At 39.5% G+C, this 26,062-nt stretch overlaps 1 protein-coding gene across 2 annotated transcripts in view; it reads left to right on the forward strand.

Moving 5' to 3' along the window:
- Positions 1–25,439, forward strand: part of LOC131066679 (uncharacterized) — a 46,954-nt gene extending 21,515 nt beyond the window's left edge. For both annotated transcript variants that reach the window (XM_058001507.2, XM_058001506.2), the window contains one exon: positions 24,914–25,439. In XM_058001507.2, coding sequence (XP_057857490.1) covers positions 24,914–24,980 — 67 coding nt within the window. In that variant the 3' untranslated portion in view covers positions 24,981–25,439. The remainder of the gene's footprint in view (positions 1–24,913) is intronic.
- Positions 25,440–26,062: the final 623 nt, after the last annotated feature.

Here is a 26,062-nt window from a genome sequence, read left to right on the forward strand (position 1 = left end):
ACAGAGAAAAATGCATTAACCAAATCTTCATGATGACGTGGCTACCTCTAAAGCTGAAATGTTATGCTCCCTTTGAAGCTGAAAAACAAGCTGCCTCTGAAGCAAATATCAACCTTCTGACCTCTTCGTCCAAGGTTACTTCTGACGATATGTCAGACTCCCTCTGAATGTTGATTCTTCCTCTACGAAGAAAAGCAAGCAATCTTCCTTCCTTGAATAAAGATTTGTCAGTGCCTGAACCTTGGGTAGAGGGACCGCCAAAGAAAAGCATAATTCTGGCAGCAGTGCCAGGCACACAAGCCCCAACCAGCCCCTCAGCCATGCTGAGAGCAATGCCAGTACAATGTGCAGCTCTTGCATTCGTCTGCGCCGCCCACGGATCCTTCTGCAACTCTTCCAAAACCAAATTCAAAGTGAATTCACACTGGGAAGTTGGCAACAAGAATCGGGCGATGCTTTGAGCAGAGAGGCCGTCCTTGATGTTGATTACATCGTCAACAAACTTGCAAATAGTGTCAAGCGTTCTATCAATCTGCTACGCAATTTAGGATTGGGAGCAATACTAGACTTACTAAGCCAATAATGCTTGACCCTGCGGCCCTCGTCCGGATTGGCAATCGAACCAACCTCAAGCTCTTCCAAGGCCTTAAAAGCACTTTGAAACTTGGGTTCCATCGCCTCCACAAATTCATTCGTAAACCCTATTCGGCTGACATCGATATACAATCTGAGCTCCTTGTGCTGATAAAGCCAATCCAAGTAATGATTCCATAGGGCTGCAGGCTCTGTCTCTAGCCCTTTCTTCTTCTTCAAAGAATTTGTATCGAGCACAGAAACCTCACCAACCACAGCAGCCCGAGTTCGAGTCACAAGCCGACATCTTTCAACGCTGACAATGCCGAGCTTTGAAATCTTGGGCTAAATCTTGTGACTGGGCAACAGGCAACTTTTTGCATAGGTTGCTGTTTGTGTTTCCCCATTGAACTTCAGACGCAAAGGATTTTGGGCCATCATGCTTGTTCTTGAGGCCAGGGGAGACTCAATCCCTTGATTGCCACCTGATTTGTTTAGATGCCTGACCGACGCCATTGTGAAGGGCGGAGGTCAGGGAGTGTAATCACTGCATTATCCTCTGTAGTCGACTTTCGATCTGGAAGAGATCTTAAATCTGCAATTGTTTTTGAATGAATTTCCCTTGAGAGCACAGGATCTACCTTCAAGCGGTTAGGCTCTATAGAAGGAACCCGCTCTGATACCATGTTGAGACATGGACCAACGAGGACTCGAACCTAGGATCTTCCATACGTTGCTGGAGTGCTCTACCACTGAGCTACTGGCCCCTCTTGGACCAGTCCATCATCGGCCCGGGTGTGGCTTATTTCCAACACTAACACCCCCCCTTAAGCCACACGTCTTGTGTGCTTGGGGCTCCTAGCATGGACCTGGCTTTGATACCATGTTGAAACATGGACCAGCTAGGACTCGAACCTAGGACCTTCCATATGCTGCTGGAGTGCTCTACCATTGAGCTGCTGGCCCCTCTTGGACCAGTCCATCGTCGGTCTGGGTGTGGCTTATTTCGAACACCAACATCCCCCCTTAAGCCACACCTCTTGTGTGCTTGGGGCTCCTAGCCTGGACCTGGCTCTGATACCGTGTTGAGACATGGACTAGCTAGGAGTCGAACCTAGGACCTTCCATACGTTGCTGGAGTGCTCTACCACTGAGCTACTGGCCTCTCTTGGACCAGTCCATCGTTGGTCCGGGTGTGGTTTATTTCCAACACCAACACCTTCTAGTCTGTTAATCTTTTGGAGTTCTCCAATCTTAGCCAACTTGTCTTCAATTATAGATTGTGATGTTGAAATGCAATTTGAATATAATGAATGGACCCATAAATTCTTATAAAGGTTGTACATGTAGTTATTTAAACCACTTTCAATAGGCTTTTCTTGCATAAGCTATATTGTTTGTTATTTTTATGATCAGATTTAGAACAATGCAGATATAAGACAATTTACACAAGTTTGCACAGCATATACCCTAGGAAAACCTTCCAACTTGAAGGTGAAAAACCCAGCAACAAATGGTCTCTTATTATATTTATCAGAAAACAAGTTGTCTTTACAATAGATTCGCTTCACTCCTTGAAGCTAGAAGCAAACACTTGATAACACGCAGTCTTATCTGAATGTGCTGTTTGATGATCATAAGATAATCCACGAACTGCTGAAGAGGATATACAAATTGCTGATGAAGATATACGATCTGCCTTAGAAGTCCGATCTGCTGTGTATCTTATTCGGTCTGCTTGGTGTATGATTTAAATGCCAAGGAGAAGTCAATCAATCTCCCTTTATACCCATGCAAGGTGACTCTCCATGAAGAGTCGGCTCCCTTAGATTGAATCCATACAAAGCAAAGTATACTTCCATTAAGGGTGGCGGACTTTCCCAAAAGTCGGCCCCCTTAATAAATATATTTATTATATTTATTTTGCACACAATTAATGTTGGTGTAAATAAATATTCATTATGGATATTATTACACTTACTTAAGTTAACTTAGGATAATGCATTTCATAGTAGTTTGGATATGAGACACTTGGGTGTTTGTGTCACATTGGGATAGTGTGTGTAGGAGAAATTCCACCTTTTATGGTGTTGATCTTGTTATTACACTATCATATCCACTTATTGTGGAGTGATAATTCCACCTTCGGTGGGTGATCCGCCTCATGTGGAATATTATATTATTTTTCCTACCTACCCACACCTATTTCCTACCTACCCTTGTTTCTCATTGAGCCACATGTCATATTTGTGTGCCCATACATCCATATGGCCTTGCCTATATAAGCAGGCCTCTATTCATTGTATTGGTTAATCCAGTTGATCATTTTTATATTGATGAGAATACAGTTTGTTCTTGTCATTCTATTGTCTCTTTTATGCTTTTCATTGTGCCCTTGATTTTGGCAAAATCCAACATGGTATTAGAGCTATTGGGGCTTCGTTGATCAGTTTTTGGAGACATCGTGAAAGGCTTCTATTTTCGGATTTGGGGATCTTCATTTTTTGGAGGCATCATACAACGATTTGGACATCACCGTTGAATCCGGGAGGCCATTTCCATAAATTTCGACTATAAAGTCGACCTATTGTGGTGAGAATTTTTTTTTTCCCCAATTTTGCTATATAGTACGGATTTTTGGATTTATTATTATTTTTTCAGAAAAAAATTTGTTCTTTTTTCTGAAAAATATTTTTCAAAAAAAAAATTCGAAAAAATAAAAATAAAATTCGAAATCATCAAAAAAAATAAAAAAAAAAAGGGATTTTTTGGGGGGTCCACAGACCCCCCCCGGTGACCCGCAGGTTGCAGGTCTGTTCGTGTGTAGAGACCGTACCTGACAGCGCAGTCACCTCCTGCTGCTCGCAGCGTACCCTGCGCCTCGTCCACGACGCCACGTCCGTCCGCAGCGGTCAGCGCCTCCTCCGCCCGCCGGTCCCTGCTCCGCCGCCCGCAGCTCCCCGAGCGCCGCTCCTCCTCTTCGGCGCCTCCCTGCTCCTCCCGTCTTTGGCACCCGCTGCGGCCTCCGGCGTCGCCGCCCACGAAAACCCTCGCCGGTACCTCTGTGGCCCACTTGCAGGTGCCAGCACATCCGCCACGCGGACACAGACCGGAGGACCGCGCCCGCCATGTGGCAGGCGGCCACTGGCCCGCGGTACAAACCGTACTGCACAGTCAGATATTCCGTACAGTGACACGCAGACTTCCGTACACCACGTGATCTGCACAGTCAGCAAATTCCGTACGGTACGGAATACACAGTCAACATTCCACGTCATCCGTCCGTACAGTACGGACGCCTAGTCAGCAGGAGGTGAAGTTTTGCGACGGTCATACGGCCGTCAAATTTAACACAGTGACTTGCTGACGTCAGCGCCACATCAGCATTTTTTGAAATTTTTTTGACCCCTCTCCATTGGGCTTTTCAGTTTTGCAGTCCAACTTTGGAAGGCCATATCTTGCTCATTTTTGCTCCTTTTTTGGTGCAATTTTTTTTGAAATGGGCTAAAATTTCGTGATCTTCGCAGTGGTGTGGTTATTTTCTGATTTTGGTGCACAGGTTTTTCGAACTTTTCGGATTCTCTCAGCTGTACCTGTCCAATCCTCAATTCTGCAACTTCAAAGGCCTCGTTTGAGCTCATACGACCTCCTTTTCAGGTGCCGTTTTTTTTGGAAGTGCTTATTTTTTCGTCTACTTTCAGGATCTATGATCAGATTTCAGAGATTTTGAGTGAAAATTGTACTTTCAGATATTGGTCTTATTTGGCCTATTAGGTACTTGTAAATTGCTTGGATCTTAGTTAGATCTCTTGCATTAATAGTTTGAGACTCTTTTGGCCTTACTAAGGCAGTTGTAAAATTGTAAATCAGAAGTCCACTTTGCCATTTTTTGCAAGTGGCCCATTGTATACGCACTACTTATAAAGTGCCAAAATCATCACATTTGGGGGGGGTTCTTTGATTGAGTGAATTTGGGGGGGTGTCTTGTGTGATTGTGTCTCTCTTTGTGCTCTTTCCATTCTTGTTACAACGAGTCCTAATAAGTTTCCACCATTAACTCCACATAATTATGCATCATGGAAAATTAAAGTATGGAGTAAACTAATGGAAAAGGGTCTCTCACACTACATAGATGGAACAATAACAGCACCACCTGATCCTAAGGCTGATCCAAATGCTCAATTAGAATGGCTCACAAAGAATTGCATGGCTCTTGGAACCTTACGCAAGTATGTATCAGATGACCTCATTTTCCACATTGAGAAGTGTACAACAATCAAGGAGGCTTGGGATATGTTTCAGAAATTGTATGGACAAGTTGATGAAATCAGAGGCTATCAGATTGATAATGAGCTCACCAACTTAGATCCCAAGAATTTTGATACAATCCAAGATTATGTAACCAAAGCAAATGAGCTAAGAGCAAAGCTAAAGGATTGTGGAATTGACAAAAAGGATGCTCAATTGATATTCAATTTGTTGGATAAGCTTGCACCAGAATATGCAGCATTTGTGTCTAGCTTCCAAACTCATTGTTTGACAGTGGGGAGTTCTTATGTTATGCCTTCATTTGATGCTTTCACAGAAATGTTGATATTAGAACAAACTAAGTTGTTGAACATGGGGTTTCTCAAGTCTTCAAAGTCCAAGGCTTTGGTAGCAAATCAAGGAAATCAAGGAAGACAAGGCAAAGATTCCAACAAGAAGAAGAAGCAATCTAAGTCTCAACCACACCAGGAAAAGGGACAATCATCCCCTCCATCACAAGGCATTTTTCAATCCTCTTCCAAGAAGGGGACACCACCTCAGAAGGATAAACCAACTTGTGCATATTGCAAAAAGTATGGTCATGATGAGCATCGATGCCACGCAAAGCAAGTTGATGAGTTAACCAATCTTCTCAAGAAAAACAACATCAACTTGCCATCCGCCTACACAAAGAAGGATTCAACTCCTTCCTCTTCCTCACAGTCTAAGGGAAAAGGGCAAGCATTTGTGGCTACAACAGGTTCTTCACAGCAATGGATACTTGACTCAGGTGCCTCATATCACATGGGTTCTACAAAGGAGCAGTTTTCTTCATTGGAGCCATCTAAGGTACCTCACATTTACATAGGTGATGACACACAAGTAGAGGTTGAAGGGAAAGGTTTAGTTGACATGGATGATGGAACATTTGAGAATGTTCTCTATGTTCCTAACTTGTCTACCAACCTTCTCTCCATCTACCAAATCACTCACTATGGGAATGGGAAAAAGGTTGAGTTTACCCCAGATTCAGTTGTGGTAAAGGAACTTGATGATGATGCCTTGGTAGCAGTGGGACAAGTCAATGACAACTCTAGACTTTATTCATTCTCTCACTTTGTGCCAAGTTCACCTTCTAGGGCCTTGCTTACTCATTCAAATTCAGAAAGTAAGCTATGGCATGAGCGGTTTGGTCACCTCAACTACCGCTATCTTCAGCAGCTAAGCACTAAAGACATAGTCACAGGTCTTCCTCGAATCAGTTTTTCAGAGGGTGTATGTTCAGGTTGTTCCATGGGCAAGCATCCCGAAGAGAAGTTTGATATAGAGAAAACTTGGAGAGCTTTGGAAGTTCTTCAACTTGTTCACAGTGATGTAGCAGGTCCATTTCCAGCACCTTCATTCAGTAAGGCCCGCTATGTTCTTACCTTCATTGATGACTACTCCCGCTTCACTTGGGTCTACTTTCTCATTCATAAGAGTGAAGTATTTGACAGATTTCAGGACTTCAAGACTCCTGTGGAGAAGCAATCAGGGAAAGTGGTCAAGATTCTTTGCACAGATAATGGAAGGGAATATGTGAACAAAAGACTTGAGGATTTTTGTACATTTGAGGGGATTGATCTTCAGCATTCTGTTGCATACACTCCACAGCAGAACGAGGTTGCAGAACGCAAGAATAGAACTCTCAAAGAAATGGCTAGCTGTATGATACATGCACGTTCTCTTGATCCCGCCTTTTGGGCAGAGGCTATCAGTTGTGCCACACACATCCAGAATCGGGTTCCTCACAAAGTTTTACAAGGTATTACTCCTTTTGAAGCTTGGGCTGGTAGGAAACCGATTGTGAGACATTTAAGAGTCTTTGGGTGTCAAGCATGGGCTCGCATACCTCCACAAAAACGCAAGGCATTGGAACCTCAGAGTCGACCTTGCATATTTGTTGGATATCCTGAGGATGTTAAGGCATACAGATTGATGGATCCAGAGACACATGAGGTATTCATTGAGAGGAGTGTTCACTTTGAGGAAAGCTCTCCTAGCTTAGCCTCTCTACCTCCTCCACCTTCCTCCTTTGTGGATAGTGATGTTAGTGATTCGGATGATGAGACTCCCTCCACTCCGACTCGCAGGGTTACACCTCCGCAGGGTCCACTTGCAGTTGAGGAGCCTCGTTCTCCACCTCGACCTCGTTGGGCTCGACAGACACTTGAGTCCGCGGGTTCTCTTGTTGGGGATCCTTCGGATACACGGAGAACTCGATCACAACATCAGGATCTTCCACATGCATTCATTGCTACCGCTTCCGATCCACAGACATTTAGGGAAGCATCAGGGGTTCCTGAGTGGGACCAAGCTATGGAGGAAGAGTATAGTTCCTTGATGAGGAACAACACATGGGATCTAGTCCATCTCCCTAAGGGGAGAAAGATGGTTTGATGTAAGTGGATCTATCGGATCAAGTTTGCAGCGGATGGTAGTGTGGATAAGTATAAGGCTCGGCTTGTTGCAAAAGGTTTCTCGCAGGTTGCAGGTGTTGACTATACTGAGACCTTTGCACCCGTAGCCAAGATGAACTCCATTCGTTTGACACTTGCTATTGCTGCAGCTCATGGTTGGGCTGTACATCAGATGGATGTGAAGAGTGATTTTCTTCATGGTGACCTTGATGAGGAGATTTATATGGAGCAGCCACAGGGTTTCATCCAGGATACTTCCTTGGTTTGCCGACTAAGGAAATCTCTCTATGGCCTTAAGCAGGCCCCCAGGGCTTGGTATGCCAAGATGGATTCCTTTCTTCTCTCCGCAGGTTTCACCAGGTGTCATTCCGATCCGAATGTTTACATTTTGCGACAGGATGACTCTCACTTGATACTTGTGCTCTATGTTGATGACTTGATCATTACAGGGAGTACTTCATCCATCATTAGCAGGGTCAAATCTACTTTGCATGACAGATTTTCTATGACTGACTTGGGTCTTTTGCACTACTTTCTCGGGATAGAGATTTTACAGTCACCTTCCGGGATTACTTTATCGCAGCCCAAGTATGCTCTTGATCTACTTGCACGCTTTCATATGGCTGATTGTAAGCCTGCCCCGACTCCCTTTCTTTCAGGAGTCAAGCTTGAGGCTCAGTGTTCTTCTCCACTAGTTGATGCCACTTTGTATCGTCAGCTTGTGGGTAGTCTCATCTACTTGACTCATACACGCCCTGATATTTCATTTGCAGTTGGGATGGTTTCCCGCTTCATGCAGGAACCACATGAGCTTCATTGGAAAGCCGCCAAACGCATTCTACATTACATCTAGGGTACACATCACTATGGGATTCACTATGCAGCAGGCACAGGACTTCGCTTGGTTGGTTACACAGACTCCGATTGGGCTGGCGATCTCGTTGATCGTAAGTCTACTTCTGGTTACAGTTTTCACCTTGGTTCCGGCCCCATTTGTTGGCAGAGCAAGAAGCAACATGCTATTGCTCTCTCTTCAACTGAGGCTGAGTATCGAGGCGCTGTTAACGCAGCGACTGAGACCATTTGGCTCCAGCAGATTCTCACAGAGTTTGGTTTCACCACTCCACGACCGACAGTTCTCCATTGTGACAATCAGAGTGCCATTGCCATCTCGAAGAACCCGGTCCAGCACCAGCGGACCAAACATATCGAGATTCATATGCACTATATCCGAGAGCTCATCCAGGAGCAGGTCATTGATTTGCAGTATTGTCCTACAGCAGAGCAGGTTGCTGACATATTCACCAAACCTTTCACTGAGAGTAAGTTCCAGCAGTTGCGAGCTCTCTTGGGGGTGCGGGATGTGTCATTAGGGGGGGTCAGCTGACTTCTCCTTCCTCTCTTATGGGGGGGACTTTTTCCTCTTTGAGGTTTTGTCCTTCTTCTTTGAGATTCTTTTGTACATTCATCTCTCTTTTGGGGGGGAGTTTTTTCCCACTGGGTTTTCTCCCTTTCTCCGTTTGTGAGAGATTGCATTGCATTGTTCTGCTTGCATTTGCATGTTGTACATGGGTACCTATCATGGCCTAGTAGCCGGGACCCGTCTTGCATTGTTGACTTGAGTCTTCATTCCCCTAAGTTGCACTTAAGGGGGGGTGTTGGTGTAAATAAATATTCATTATGGATACTATTACACTTACTTAAGTTAACTTAGGATAATGCATTTCATAGTAGTTTGGATATGAGACACTTGGGTGTTTGTGTCACATTGGGATAGTGTGTGTAGGAGAAATTCCACCTTTTATGGTGTTGATCTTGTTATTACACTATCATATCCACTTATTGTGGAGTGATAATTCCACCTTCCGTGGGTGATCCACCTCATGTGGAATATTATATTATTTCTCCTACCTACCCACACCTATTTCCTACCTACCCTTGTTTCTCATTGAGCCACATGTCATATTTGTGTGCCCATACATCCATATGGCCTTGCCTATATAAGCAGGCCTCTATTCATTGTATTGGTTAATCCAGTTGATCATTTTTATATTGATGAGAATACAGTTTGTTCTTGTCATTCTATTGTCTCTTTTATGCTTTTCATTGTGCCCTTGATCTTGGCAAAATCCAACAATTAAGAAATCGCACATCTTAGATAATTATCGGGCAACATGAAATATGCAAGGCCGAAGGCCAATTGCATATTTGGCGGAATCGGTCCCCAAGGAGATTCTCGCAGATATATACATCAACACTCCCTCTTAGCTAGGGAGGAATCCTTGCTGATATCTGTGTCATGGAATAACACTCACCATGGCTACTCCCAGAGGGTGAAACATAGTGCATCACGGAGGCACTCATCGTGATGACAACCATCATGGCTACTCCCATGTATGGAAATGAATATGTACACAAGTGTCCATCACGGAGTCACTCAACGTGATGTCATCTCATCATGACGTTCACCATGGCTACTCCCAGAGGGTGAATAAACACAAGTGATAAGTCATGGAGTCTCTCAACATGACATCCACCATGGCTACTCCCAGAGGGTGGAACAAGGGCTTTCACTTCAAACTTATCTCTCACAGAGAAGAATGCATTAACAAGGGCTTTCATCTCAAACTTCTCTCTCACAGAGAAGATTGCATTAAGGTCCATCTCATGAAATCACTGATGTTGAGACTCCCTCTCAGCAAGTGTTTCATTCTCCACAACTCCAAGCTTGTCTCGAAAATGCACAAACTTCACTTTGGCAAGGGGTTTGGTGAGAATGTCAGCCGTCTATTCATCAATGCAAATATATCTTAACTGAACAACTTTCCTCTGTACCATATCTCTGATGTAATGGTATTGGATCTCAACATGTTTTGTTCCGTCATGGAACACTGGGTTGATAGATAGCTTCACACAACTTTGATTGTCACAATGAATAATAGTTGGCTTCAATGATTGTCCAAACAATCCTTCAAGGAGCTTTCGAAGCCACACTGCTTTTGAAGTTGCTACACATGTTGCAATATATTCTTCCTCAGCTGTGCCTAGTGCCACTGAAGACTGCTTTCGGCTAAACCAAGAAATCATAGCAGATCCCAAACTGAAGCAACAACGAGAGGTGCTCTTCCAATCAGTACCACTCCCTACCCAATCAAAATCATAATAGCCTTGTAGATTCAAGTCCACACTGGAAGAATATTTCAAGCCATATCCAACTGTGCCACACAAGTATCTCAAGATATGCTTGGCTGCAACTAGATGTATCTGCCTTGGTTCACACATGAACTGACTAAGTGTACTCACTGCATAGCAGATATCCGGTCTAGTGTTAACTAGATACATCAAAGATCCAATCAACTGTCTGTACATAGTAGGATCCACAAGATCTGAACTAGCTGCAAATTTACTCAATTTCTTCAAGTTAGTTTCTATTGGTGTAGAACATCCCAAATCTCTTCAAGATGTCAATGGTGTATTTTCCTCGACTCAGGATAATTTTATTAGGCCTCTGCCACACTTCCAAACCTAGAAAGAAATGCATGAGTCCTAGGTCCTTCATCTCAAATTCTGAAGTCAACTCCTTGCATCTAAAGATGAGATGTTCTTCCCCAGTAAGAAATAAGTTATCAACATATAGAACCAAGATTAAATCTTCACCATTGACTATTGACTATCTTGAAGTAAAGATTCGGATCAGCATCATTCTTGCAGGAACCCAAACTCACCAAGTATTTGTCAATCCTTTCTTACCATGCACGAGGAGCCTGCTTAAGACCATATAATGCTTTTTTTAATTTGCATACATGGGACTCTTTCCCATGAATCACGAAGCCTTCAGGTTTCTCAATGTAGACCTCTTCTTCAATTACACCATTGAGAAAAGTTGTCTTCGCGTCCATCTGATGTAGCTTCCATCCCTTAGTTGCTGCAATGGCAATGATGGTCCTGATGGAAGTATAGCGAGCAATTGGAGCAAATTTTTCTTCATAGTCTATTCCTTCTTTCTGAGAGAAACCACGTTCCACAAATCTAGCCTTGTACTTCTCAATGCTTCCATCAGCTGCATGCTTAATCTTGAATAGCCACTTGGAAGATATAATTGACTTTTCTTCAGGTCTACGTACAATATCCCAAACATTATTTTTAATAATGGATTGATATTCTTCATCCATAGCATCTTTCCATACTTGCTGATTTGAGGCTTCCTCAACACTGGAAGGTTCAATTTCAATAAGGTTACACATCAATGCAACATAGCTAGAGAATCTCTATGGTCTTCTACTTTCTTTGAATGTGCCTCTAGGAGCCGCGAACTTTTCTACCTCCTGCATAGTGTTCCTTGCCCAAAGAGGTTTCTTTCGATGCACAATAATATCTCTAGGCCCGTCAGTAGCATCCAAGGGTTCAATTGGATCAACAGTCTCTACTGGTTCAGTAGACTCCCTCTAAATCTCAGGAGTATGATCAATGTCCATGTCTTGAGGAGTCTTTTGATCTTCATCATCTATCTCCATGCATGAACCTTTAGATTTTCTGAATGCAACATCTTCTTCAAAGGTGACATCTCTGCTAACCTCTATATGCTTCTGACTTGGAATGTAGATTCTGTAGGCTTTAGAAGTTTCACTGTAGTCCACAAATATCCCTTTCTTGCCAGAAGGATCCAACTTAGTTCTTTTATCTTTAGGTACATGAACATACACTAGACAACCAAAATTCTCAAGTGAATGACTTCTGGCTTCACACCTGTAAAGGCTTCTTCTGGAGTCATATTTTGCAATATCCGATGAGGACTTCTATTTTGAACATATATTGTTGTCCTAGATGCTTTAGCCCAAAGAAATGTTTGAAGGTCTTGATCATGGATCATGGATTTTGCAGCTTCAACAATGGATCTGTTCTTTCTTTCTGCAACCCCATTTTGCTGTGGGTTGTAAGGGACACAAAACTCTCTCTTGATTCCTGCCTCAATACAGAAATCACGAAAGCTACCAGAGGTGTATTCACCTCCATTATTAGACCTTAAAACTTTAATTCTCTTTCCAAACAAGTTTTCTACTTGAGCCTTAAACTCTTTAAATCTACCTAGGACTTCATCGGACTCTTTTGATCTTAAGAAATAAATCCAAGTCTTCCTAGAGTAATCATCTATGAAAATTACATAGTATAAAAATCCACTTAGGGATGCCATTGACATTGGACCACATAAATCATAATGTACAAGATCTAATATTTCTTTTGACCTACTTTTATTGCTATGAGATGGACTCTTAGTATTTTTACCCATAGCACAACCTCTACAAGTACCATCATGTACATGACTAAGTTTAGGAATTCCTTTAAGTTTTAACCATCTTCTCCAATGATGGAAGAGCCTTGTAATGTAGATGACCAAGTCTTCTATGCCATTGTTCGCTGGAACTGGAAGAGTCATGTAGAAGAGCTTGAATTGGATGAATGGAAAGCTTGTACAAACTCTCATGCCAATTCCCGATCACACGTGCAGTCTTGATGCTGGAGTTCTTTGGCCATGCAAGAACTCTCCCTTCTGAAAATGCTACTTGATAAACTTTGTCCTCCAAGACTGAAATAGATACAAGATTCCTCTTGATTCCTAGCACGAATAAAACATCACTTAGATGAAGGGGAATCCCAGATTCTAGGTTGAGAGATGTGACACCAAATCCTTTCACTGAATAGCGTGCATCATCTCCAATGATCACTTGAAGGTTAGACTCCCTTTCCACCAAATCCGAAAGATGTTCTCAATAGCTTGTGATGTGTCAAGAAGCTCCACTATCAATCAACCAGGTGTCACTATCCATGGGAACATTACTTGATAAGGCAGATATGAAGAGGAATCCATTAGAGTTGTCTTCTGCTTCCTTTTGAGTTGAGACTTCATTAATGTTTGCCATTTGTTGCTTAGGCCTTGTCAAACAATCTCTTGCATAGTGACCAAACTTGTCATATCTAAAGCACTGAATGTGGGAGGGACTTTCTTCTTCTTCTTTGAATTAGGTGCAGAATGTGATCTTTGATCTCTATTCCTCTTGAAGTTGCGTTTTCTCCAATTTCTTCTTTTCTTCTTAGTAGATTGAGTGGCAAGAACATGAGTGTCTTCATTTTGAGAGCCTTTGACAATTCTTTTGCAGCCAACCTAGATTCTTCTTGGATGCAATCAGCACGAAGATGATCAAACTTAGGCAATTTGGATCTCCCACTTATACTTTGAATAAAAGGCTCCCAAGAATGAGGAAGGCCATTCAATGCTAACATGACAAGATCTTTATCCACAACTTGATCTCCAATGGCGCTTAGTTGGTCCCTTAGCTCTGAAATCTTCATGAAGAATGATATGACTGTTTCTCCTTTCACCATCTTGACTTGACGAAGTTGTTGCCTTAATGCAAGAGCCCTACTTGTGTTGTTGATCTCATATAGACCTTCCAAGGTTTTGAACATGTCTCTTGCAGTTGTCATTTTGGAAATGAGAGGCACTAAGTGATCATTCATGGAGTCAATCAAGATCTTCTTCGCTTTTATGACATTCTTCTTGAATTGAAGTTTCTGTTCTTGATCTTCTGGCTCAGGCAAATCTTCTTTTTCCACAAATTGAAGAAGATCATTTTCTTCAAGTGCAATAAGAACTTTAAACTTCCATAAAGTGAAGTTTGAAGCACCTTCAAGTCTATCTTCGATCTTGAGACCGTTCACCATTTTCAAGGCTTTGATATTGCTCCTTGTTGAGACGTGGACCAGCTAGGACTCGAACCTAGGACCTTCCATAAACTGCTGGAGTGCTCTACAAGTGAGCTACTGGCCCCCCCTCTTGGACCAGTCCATCGTCGGTCCGGGTGTGGCTTATTTCCAACACCAACACCCCCCCTTAAGCCACACCTCTCATGTGCTTGGGGCTTCTAGCATGCACCTGGCTCTGATACCATGTTGAGACATGGACCAGCTAGGAGTCGAACCTAGGACCTTCCATACACTGCTGGAGTGCTCTACCATTGAGCTATTGGCCCCTCTTGGACCAGTCCATCGTCGGTCCGGGTGTGGCTAATTTCCAACACCAACACTCCTTGAAGGTGAGAGATGAAAGAGAACTTCGTTGTTATAAGGAAATCTGATCACGATCTTCACTGTGGCTCTGATACCATGTTATTTTTATGATCAGATTTACACAAGTTTGCACAGTATATACCCTAGGAAAACCTTCCAACTTGAAGGTGAAAAACCCAGCAACAAAAAGTCTCTTATTATATTTATCAGAAAACAAGTTGTCTTTACAATAGATTTGCTTCACTCCTTGAAGCTAGAAGCAAACACTTGATAACACACAGTTTGATCTGAATGTGCTGTTTGATGATCACAAGATAATCCATGAACTGCTGAAGAGGATATACAAATTGCTGATGAAGAGGATCTACCTTAGAAGTCCGATCTGTTGTGTATCTTATTCGGTCTGCTTGGTGTATGATTCAAATGCCAAGGAGAAATCAATCGATCTCCCTTTATACCTGTGCAAGGTGACTCTCCATGAAAGATCGGCTCCCTTAGATTGAATCCATACAAAGCAAAGTATCCTTCCATTAAGGGTGGTGGACTTTCCCAAAAGTCGGCCCCTTAATAAATATATTTATTATATTTATTTTGCACACAATTAAGAATTCACACATCTTAGATAATTATCGGGCAACATGAAATATGCAAGGTTGAAGGCCAATTGCATATTTGGCGGAATCGGTCCCCAAGGAGACTCCTGCAGATATATACATCAACACTGTTAACATTGATCGGAGAAGACATCTCTCAGGGGAATGTGATTTGCATGTGGGAAGGTTGTATTATGTCGTATGACAACAACAACAATAGTAGTATGTGGTTATATGACAAGAGCAACAACAAATGTTGGACAAAAGTAGCAGACGATTGTACAATAGGAACAACACATCGTACAAGAGTAGTAGATGGTCATATGACAAGGCTATGAGAAAATAATACAACAAAATAGAAGGCTGTATAGTGAGATTAGTGAAAGAAGGCTGTCCTATAAAAAAATGTCATACAATATGGAGGCAAGAAAGTGCCATGCAGTAGAATTTGCTAATCATAAAACAAATAGAATGATGGAGGGTCATATGAAGTGTTTAATAAAAGTAAAGGATTGTACTATGGGTGGGTCGTAAAATAGGTTGTATGGTGCATTTTTCCCAATACTTCCTTTCCTCCTTACTATATGGTCGGGTCTCCAATTGGTTGTACAATCAATAAATTTGGCATGTTAGTGTTCAATTTAATTTACCCCTTTTCTACACTAGTTAAAAATACTTTATTACTATTTTATTGTCTTTTTTTTCACTCCAATATTTTCTCATTCAATCCACTATAAGATTTTTCTTGTTTTCATGTAAAGTTTGTTCTAATCTCATTTCAATGTTGTGTCGACACATACAACATGAATGAGATCCCTTATAGCATTAATTAGTACAACACGTACTCAGAGGCTTCAACCTGAAAATTTTACTAACATAAACATATTGGGTAGTGTTGACGTGTTTTTTATGACTACGTCAAACACAAAATAAAGTTGCCTAACAGTCACTTCACTCTCTCTTGATCAAAGTGCGATTGCATGCTAAGATTGCAAGAAGTTCAAACAATCGACTCCAAGGTTCCTTTATGCTATGGATGTGACTCAGTTGGTTGATGTGATTGCTGGTAATCCAAGGGGCCTTACGTTTGGATCGTTCTTTCACTTCTTTACCATGGTTGGAACTCCATCATCAGATATGGCAATTCTGCGATGCTTTTGCTTTGAACGAACTAAAACGAACTCAAAATAAAGGGGAAAGGGTTTAGAAGGATCTAAATCTATTCCTAAGGGCCATGATATCAACAATTAATGCTTTGGTGGACAAATTCCAAACAAACCAAGCTTTGTTTCGCCAAGATCAACTACAACTCCGCAAGAACCGGTGCAATCTTCTAAGGATGTTGGAGGATTTTCACATTGAGAAAAGTGCATCTGAATACCCAACACGGCGGAATCCAAAAGATTATTCACAATCGAACTTAGCACAAATTTGGGGGTTCAGGCTAACTTTACATTGCGACTTACAATCAACAAGATGCAAAAAGTATGAACCATGGAAATTCATCAGACACCATTACATTCTCAATTGAAATCAAAACACTTTATATAACAATTGAGAAAATAAAATTCTACTCTAAGTGAGGAAGGTGAAACCATGCAAGTTTTGAAAAAATAACTTAAGTGGACACCATCAGAGAACAATGTTTCACTGTTATTATCTCAAAACTTATCGCAACAATTTCATACAAGGCTCCCTCCTTTTACAAATGAGGGGGTCACCCCTTTATATAGACCTTAGGCCATGATTACACGCAAACCCTAATTAGGGTTTACCCTAAAAGATTCCCCACACATGATGCAACAAGGTGGGAATCAACAATAAATACCCCATAAAGCCTATATACAATTAATTACAATCCTGCCAAAAATGGCACCCATAAAGCATTAATTAACCATTACATTCAAAAAGTGCCCATTATGCAATGAATGTACCCTCATGCAAAAATCGCCCATGATGCCATAAATGCACCATCATCTCCTGAACGTGACGGTTGCATGCGAAGGGAATCTGCCATAATGCCATAAATGTGACGGCTGCATGCGAATGATGCTCCATTAATTCTTCATGCAATGATTGGGTTGCCATTTGGTCAAATATTTTGGCATGCGTTCAATAGATCCTTGCCATGCAAGTGGACCCTGCCGTCGTATATTCGCTCCTGCACATCTAGAATTGTTGGAGAGAAAATTTGATTCAGGAAGAATTTTGTTGAGGTCTCCTCAACTTTCCTTGCTCTGGAGGAGATTTTCCATCAATTTTCGCCATCTCCTATTTTTTAGGAATTTTCCATAAATTAGGGTTTCAAGTCCAAGAGGGAGAGAATTCTCTCATGAGTCCAAATCTGAAAGAATTTTGAAATTTGGATGTGATTTGATGCCCGAGAATGGATTTTTCAAAATTTTTCCCAGGGGAAATTTCTTGTTCAGTTCATCCCTAATTCTTTCCTTGCTTTAGAAATTTTATCTTCAATTCATCCTTGGGTGTGATTTCTTCCTTGCTTGGAATTTTGTCCCGAAGGAAGGAATTTCCAGCACTTAGCCAAATTTTCACCTTTTCCAAGAATTCTGTTGTGAAGGAAGGAATTTCCAACACTTAGTCAACTTTTCAACTTTCCTGGAATTCTTCACCTTGTGCGCATTTATCTCTCGAGGAAGGAATTCTTTTGAATTTTGAACCTTTCTTCCTGAACCTTGATTTTACGTCTTGCTTCCAACCTTGGGCACATTTTGGAATTAGAGAAGAAATTTTGGAAATTTGTTCCTTGAGGATGGAATTTTTGTGCTCTTTGAATTCATCATGTCCGCAGGGAGCTTTTTCACCAATTTGCCACATTTCCTATTTTTAGGAATTTTCCTAAAATTTAGGACCCGGTTCCAGGAGATAGAGAATTATCTCATGAGTCCAAATTTGCAAAACTTTCTGGATTCTAATAAGATTTGGTGTCTAAAAATGGAAATTTCAAAAAATTTCTCGGGGGGATTTTTTTGCTTTTCATTCCTCCTCGACCCTTTGACTTTCATGCCTTAGACAAATTTTCAATTTTCAAGCTTAAGCATGGAATTCACCATGTCTTGGAATTTGATCATTTTCCATGCCTCCAAGCACCCCTCAATTTGACGCTTTCCATTAGTCTAGGGCACTATTTCCATGTGCAGAGGAATTCACACTTTGTTTGGAATCTTCCATCACTTCCTTGTTTTGGCGCCTTCACCATGCCTGGGCAGAATTTCATTGTGGAGGAGGAATTTCATCAAATGCTAAATCCTCCATGACCCCTCCATTTTGGCGGCCTGCTGAGTGTTTGGGCGGAATTTCACTGTGGAGGAGGAATTTCATCAAATGCTGAATCCTCCATGACCCCTCCATTTTGGCACCTTGTTGAGTGTTTGGGCGGAATTTCACTGTGGAGGAGGAATTTGATGTTTTCTACCAATACAGGACATGTATATGTAGACGTATAAAAATGACCATATTCCTAAGTGAATATTTTATGTTCATTCCTCTATTTAGTTAAATCTAATTTAATTAAATCACCCAAATTCTTCTATTTAATTAAGTAAATTATTCAATTTATTTTATTAAATTCACTAGAACCTTTTACATCATTTAATTGAATAAATCATTTTATTTAATTAAAACCCTTCTTAATTAATAGTTTACCCCAAATTGAATAAATCTAATTTATTTAATTTCCCAACTTGCAACCAAATTGAAATAAAGCAATTTATTTTAATTAATCCTATTATTCCTCATCCACTTGCAAAATCCTACATCTCCCACTTGCATCCTCAACCCTATTTCTAATTTCTTCTAGAATCCATCTAATCCTAATCAATTAATCTAAACCCATCCATTATCCCTTTTCCCTAAATTTGAGGAGGTCACTTCTCAAATTTGGAGTAAAGTCTTTATCCATTCAACAAGCTAACTTGTTGAATACCCCCAAATTTGGAAGACTCTTACAAATTTGTCCCCAAAGTCTTCAAACCATTAATGGTTAACTAATCCTTAGTGGCATGGTTGGAGACTTTTTGACTAACTTAACCCTCATCTAACCCAGGGGTCTCATCAAGCATTCATTGCTTTGACCATGGTTATCCCTTTAAACCTTTGCACAAGAGTTTATCCTTTGGGTAAAAGCTTTATCCATTGGATAACCCTAACCTAACCTTAACCCTTACCTCCTAAGGTAACCATGAGGTCTTCTCAAGCATTTAATGCTTCTTACCTCTCCTCTCAGCCAACTTTATGTTGACAATTGTCACCATTTCATTGGTGAAAATTGAAAACATGGATTGACAACTTTCAAACTTGACTCTTGATTAACTCTTTCAATTCTGACCATCCATTGCCCTATTTTCACTATAAATAAAGCTCCCATTCCTCCATTTTAGGATCCATGCAAACTTTAAGTATTTCATTTATGCTCAATTTTATTAATACATCTAGCTTCTCTTTGTAATAGGAATTAATCTAATAAGCATTTTAGACTATTTCCTTTATCATTAGCTTAACTCATAAACTAGTATATCATGTTAGGATATTATTGCTACTAATCTTGTCATCTTATAATCTAGTTTATTGCATTTGTAGAATCATGCATAGATAGGACGTATTTTCATAACTAAATCAATCATAAGCATCCCTCGTTCTTGCATTTGCCATCCCTAAGCCACTTTGCTCAGTGATCTGAGAGCAAAGGCATTGGTTTGAGGGACCTAGTGAGATAGAGAACCATGGAACCAACCTTGGAAAGTTGAGTCATTCTTCATGACTCCATAACTTGCACCAAGAAGTCCTGTGGGTGTGTGTGAACAAGCCTCTTTGAGACCACATTTTCACATTTTAAGTTTCATTGACCCGCTTTTTCCGCACACAGTATATATATGAAATATAACTTTTAAGTTATATTTCATATATATTGTCAGGATGTTTGAGAGTGGTTTCAGGTCCCTAGGAATCATAACGCAATTTCTGAATTTTGGAAGATCTTTCAAATTTTCAGACTTAGTCAAATTTCAGGCCATTTTCGGATCAGGATGACATTGGTGGATTGATGTGAATTTCCAGACTTGGATGATTTTGCATGCTTTCCTCTTATGGAATAAGGAGTTCCAAACTTAACCATTTTTTGATCCAACTTGTCTGCCTTCCGACTCTTTCAGATTTAGAAATGATCTTCAGGAACCTTCAGTCTTTAGCGTCTTCAGGGATGAACCTGCCAAAATAGATTTTCCCAAATATTAAGTGTTTCAAAATGTTAGGGTTTGGACAAAATAGGTCAGGAAAGCACTTACTAAAAAGATAAATTACTAAAAATAGTAAGTTTGATTTTTGGCAAAATGACGACATTCCGGAGCTCAGTAAAATCCCTAAAAAATAGGAACTTTCTAAAATAGAAAGTTGCTCCGTTTTCGCTCAAATTTTACTGGGAGGTTCCTTGAAGGGTCCTGATTCCAGCGATATGTTTAGTTTTTCCAAAACCTTAACAAAAACCTCTAAAATCTAGGAAAGGCAAAAACCCTAAAATTGACAAAACAGGCCTTAGACTTCATCAAATTCACTCAAATGAAAAGCAAACTTAATCAATTCAATCCCCCAAACACCTGCAAAGCAAAGAGACTGACGAGACTGTTGCGAAAAGACCCAAAAAACCAAAACAAAAGACCGAGAGGGCCTAAAAAGTAGGGGGTCCCCATTTGGAATGGGGCGAGGTGTGAAAACGTCACAACAGGTAGTACTTTTTTTTTGAGATCTTCAGGGGCCCTTAATGAATCAAAGAAGTGCAAAACTTTTAGCTATTGATAATAGGGTGCTAACTCAGAGTTATGTACTTTGTCTAGCATGGATGATCTTTTCAAAAAGTTTCTTTCTTCAATGGCATAAGAATTTTCTAATTGAAGTTCCTTGTAGTCAGGACAACTTGATCATACTTTGGTTGTTCCACAACAAGTGAATGTTCCATGTCAGAGGATGGGCGAAGATTCGAAGTAATTGTTTCCACTGGAAGTAGAAAAGAATACTCACTAAGAAAACCTTGATGTATTCATGGATTTTCTATAGGGCCAGCCTATCCAGAATGCATGCCAAAGTACAAAGAACTCTGCCATTTACCATATAATTAAAGTAACCTTGTAGGAGGAGTAAACAGACTCAACGTTGAAAATGCTTCTTCAAGTTGGTTGCTAGTCCCAATTGGTATTCCACTTCATAGCAGCAAAAATCTTTTGGGGAAAAAATCGACAAACCAAAACAATAAGATTTTTTGAAAAAATAGGGAAAAAATCAGATTTATAAAATAAAATTAAAAAAATGTAGAAAAAGATAAAAATTATTGAGAGCCTAGAAAAAAGAGCACACGCTAGTCATTAGCTCCTATATTCCCCAAACACTTTGGGCATTCTTTAAGATTTGTTGTTTCTTCATTAGAGATGGTGAGTTGAATTCTATGTTAATGTTGAGAAGTATTAAGTCCCTGTCTCTCTTAGTTCAACTTTATTTGTATTTGATATTAGAATTAAACAATTTTCCTATGTATAGATGTCTGGGCCTTTTCGAAAATTGAGCAAATAATAAATAATTAAGACATACAAATAAACATAGGTACACTTACTCTGTTAGATATATGGTTCTTGTTAATATCTAGGTTTGTTCTCAAGACAAATCAACGCTTGTGTGGATATCAGGCATAGAAGTCTGTAAGTCTGGGGTGCGACTCATGACATGACCTATGGGATTGGGAGGCCATCTACTTGTATGATTTACGGTTAGCTCTTTGGATTTCTTTCATAGGAGAAAAGGGGAAGAAAAGCCCGAAAGGAAATGCTAAAACAAAAGCTAATCTCTGGATGAATGATTTTCACTTTATAAGAAATTGCAACCACAGTGTAGCAAAGGCTGGTCTCATGAAAAACAAGAAGAGGAACAGAAAGATCATGACTTGTCTGTATTGATCGTTTAATTCAACACAGTCACAGATTCATGAAATGCTAAATAAACTGGAAACATGAATGTTAACTAAAAATGATAACTATTGAGATCATAATAATTTGCAGGGCTCATATGAGCATCTGCCATACATATTAGAGTCTCCTAAACTTGCAAAATAAAACAGAAAAGGGCTTGAGCAACATGGGTCTGTAGAATCGTTTTATTGGGCAACAATTATGCATGAAAGAATAGGTTGTTGGCTCATTACAAGCTTACCTATGTAAAAATTCATAAAGTTTAATATAGGGCGCTATTCCCATTAATAGATAGCACTTATCCTTAAAACAAAACAAAAAACATGGGTCTGTAGAATCTGTAATCTCCTAACCCCCAAAATAGAGAGGCTGCGTAGATCCCATAATTGCTCTATAAATGCTGCTGTTGGCCACGAATAACTGCTTGAAATGGCTTTCTTAATTCTGGATCCTTTATTTCCTGCTGAAACCCTGAGTTCATTCCTCCATTTGGCTAAATTTCGCCTGCTGTTTGTCATTCTCTTCCTTTCCCACTCATCAGCTTTAATATTAGGGCAAACATATGATTTATATCAGCAGCTCCTTTTGATTTTACCATTTGGCTCGCCTTTTTTGATTTGATTTTAGCTTTATTGAACAAAGCAGAGAATAAAATAATACGTAGGAAAAGGCTGAGGTTTTCATTTCATATATTTTATGGGCTCACCTGTAAGATTAACAATTTAATTAGTGAAAATAATTTCATCTCTACTATACAGGAGCTCCTGTAAAAATAAAATCTCAAACTTGCATGATAAATCAGGCCCATCTTGATATTTAATTTCTTTTTAAAAGATTAAGAGTTTAATCATTTTCTTTTCTTTAGCCTTTCTCTAATCACTTACATCTTAATGATAGATCATAGAATGTGATTCAAAATGTTGATGAGGAAAAGTCTATACAGTCAACAATGGTTGACTGATGAGAAATAGAACCCAGTTTTCACTAGCTTTATTATTACTGGGAGTTCTTTTGATATGGCAGGTGGCCATTAGATTATCTCATGTTCCATACTGAATTTTACAAATGTTGTGCCATGATTTTATTGGCTGTAGCTCCCAGCTAGCTTAATATTGTTGTTACTATTGTTGAATACTCAAGGCTTCATGATGGCATTAAGTGCGCCAGCCTATATTACCGGTTCGACCCTTTGAATCTATAGGTTCGTGTCCGATCTGGCATGGGTTTGATTCGTCGAGGATCCATCTAGGGTTCTTCAAAATCACAGTGGGTTCGCTTGGGACGAACCCAGGCGAACTTGTCACAATTTATTTATTTATTTATTTTTTAATTACATATTTTCTTCTTCTGCCACAACAAACCCTTGTTTTTCTTCTGTAAATCGTTAAGCCTTGACAATCCGATGCTAAACGTGGGAAGACAAACAAAACAATTGGTATATTGCAATGTTGGGGGGTTGAATCGATAGAGATGGATGAAGGCAGGGATGTAGAATCTGCTTGACCAATGGGCAGAAGAATTTTAAGCTTGACCAAGAGAGGCACGAGAGGTAGGAATTAATCCAGTTTGATCTATTACAATTTATGATGATTGTTTCTTTTTTAAGGTTTTTTGTTTTATGATTTAGTTTAGAATTTAGGTTTACTTTTTAATTTTAATTTTAATTTTTTAAATGTTTTAAAAGTGAATTTTAATTAAATTTAAAATTTGGAGTTTATATTAGAATTTTTTTTAATAAAAATGATAAATTTTAATTGGAAATGTAATTTTTAATTATATTATTTTATAAAGGTTAGGGTCATACTTAATATTTTACAAATATAAATTAAAGTAATATAATTTAAAAAAAATAATAATTATTTAATCAATTTCTCACATATCTTAGACATTTTATGCGGACTGAGGAGTTTTAAAAGATATGTATGCTAGTTTTAATGCATCTATATATCACATCTCATAGGAAATTTGGAATTGGTATATAATATTTACAGAGGAAAAATAAGGTTTGTTATGGTATTGACTATGATTGTTATAATTTTATTATTATATTATGATATTATATATGAACTATTAATTTTGTATAAGACTCGTAAGTATTATTGTATATTAAAATATGTATATATGTTTTCTTTTTATATGTTATAGTATTGATGAATCCAAAACGAACCCAATCCCCAAATATTTTTTGATCGAACCCATGAACTGAACCCCCGAACCCGAACCCAAACCCAAACCAATGTCAGGACTAGTAACCTAGGTGTCAGCTAAATATTTATACACACCTGCGCAAGGTTTAAATTGACTGCATGTGCTGTGCCACACATGCCATGCCGGCTATAATGCCACATGTGCTTCTTGTTTTTATTGCTTTGCAAGAATTATGGATTATATCCCACATTGGTGTTAAAAACCTCTCCAAGCTGGCAGCTATCATAGGTGGAGGCTTATCTTAGATCTTCAACTCTGTTCTTTCCAGCTTCACACCATGATTGCTGGCATTATCATTCATCTCCATCAAAAGCTTTATTTGCTTTACATGGTAGTGCTACGTTGCTTTCTTGACCAATTGCTGATTATTAACGTGCTGCATAGGTATCTTTTCTTGCCACATTGGACTTGGATTATTTCTAGGGCAAACATTGCAGCACATGTTCCATTCCCTAGGCCTTTTTTTATAGTTGTTATGCTCTTGAGTCTTTATGCAGGTTTTAAGTTTTCATAAAGGCTGCTTCATTTGCCCCTTAACAATTATATTTATGACCTTTAAAATACCACGCAGGCATTTGATTTTCAAGTGCTGACTTTGAGAAATTGCTCACACAGCCTTTGTCAACTCATTTGCTGGCTCCTCACTTGTTGCTGAGCTTTATAGATAAAAATGATTGTGTAGGAAATACAAAATATCAACAGACTAAATGATCAAGATATCATACATATATAAATGCAGTATAAAATACCACATTCCCTCAGATGAAATGGAACTGATGAAGTTTTCTTGCTTGTGCAGGGTATGTCCACTTTGTCGTGGTAATGTTTGTGATGTTGGCTTGACAAATCTCAGTAGAGATCCATAAAGGTCTAACAGAAGGCTAATTTGCATTCATTAAGCTGATCAATATCCACCCTTGTTGATATTATGCAATCAGAATGAGTCGGATAATCAGAATATCTATTACTTTGCTGGTATTTGTTCTGTGAAGAAGGTAGCAGTATTTATTGGTTATATAATTGCATCTATTTTTGCCAGGTTGCACTAAATTATGTTCAGAGCCTGCAGTGAAAATCTTTTGAGATCCCTAGTACTATTTTAGAATTTAAGTAACCTGGGGTTGTGAGGCAGGTGTAGTCTTTAGCCTTTGCATATTGTTTATATTCACAATGCGAAATCTTTGAACTCTATTGCTCTTTAGTTGAGTGAAATTATCATTTGCTGCCTCACATTCCTGTGAAGAAATATACCTGTTGTTGTGGGCCTGCATTTGAAAACATTTATATTTTTGAGTTATTTATAATTGCAAAATAATTATGTTAGACATCGTTCTTTGTCATTGATGGAAGTCATTGTGACAATTTTCACATTATTCTAATGCAAGACATGCAAGAACTCGCCAACAACAGAGAACAAAGCAAGAAAAAAATGAGTAGGCTCTGGCTTGCAGTATCTCATGGTATATATAAATGTACTTATTTTTGTATCATTACGACTTTACGAGTATAGAATATTTTGACGTGAATGTGGATTGCAGCTATTTGAATGCCAACTTTGTGTGTGTGCCCTCGTCTTAAGGAAAAGATAATGCTATCTAACTTGTTATATGTGGAGGATTTGAATGCTGCATTTAGTCTCAATTCCTTGTATCTTTAACTTCTGAGTTTTTGTTAAGTTTTATTAAATAACAATAAATTATAGTAATTCATGGAAAATGCCATTTAGAGATACATGAACTTCATTATGCAAGGATTGCCCTTACACTTAAATACTTGTGACCAGAAAGTGGAAAAAGAATCCATAACATCTAGAGATAGCTGATTAATAAGTAGCTACTCAACATAAAAAATAACTTTTAGATCCAATTCACAACCGTCATAATGGAAAACATCAATGCTGCAAACGTGAAACTTATTGAATCCTTGCTGAATCTCCACTCCCTGGTTT

The sequence above is a fragment of the Cryptomeria japonica genome, chromosome 3 (genome assembly GCF_030272615.1).
Source record: "Cryptomeria japonica chromosome 3, Sugi_1.0, whole genome shotgun sequence".
NCBI lineage: Eukaryota > Viridiplantae > Streptophyta > Pinopsida > Cupressales > Cupressaceae > Cryptomeria > Cryptomeria japonica.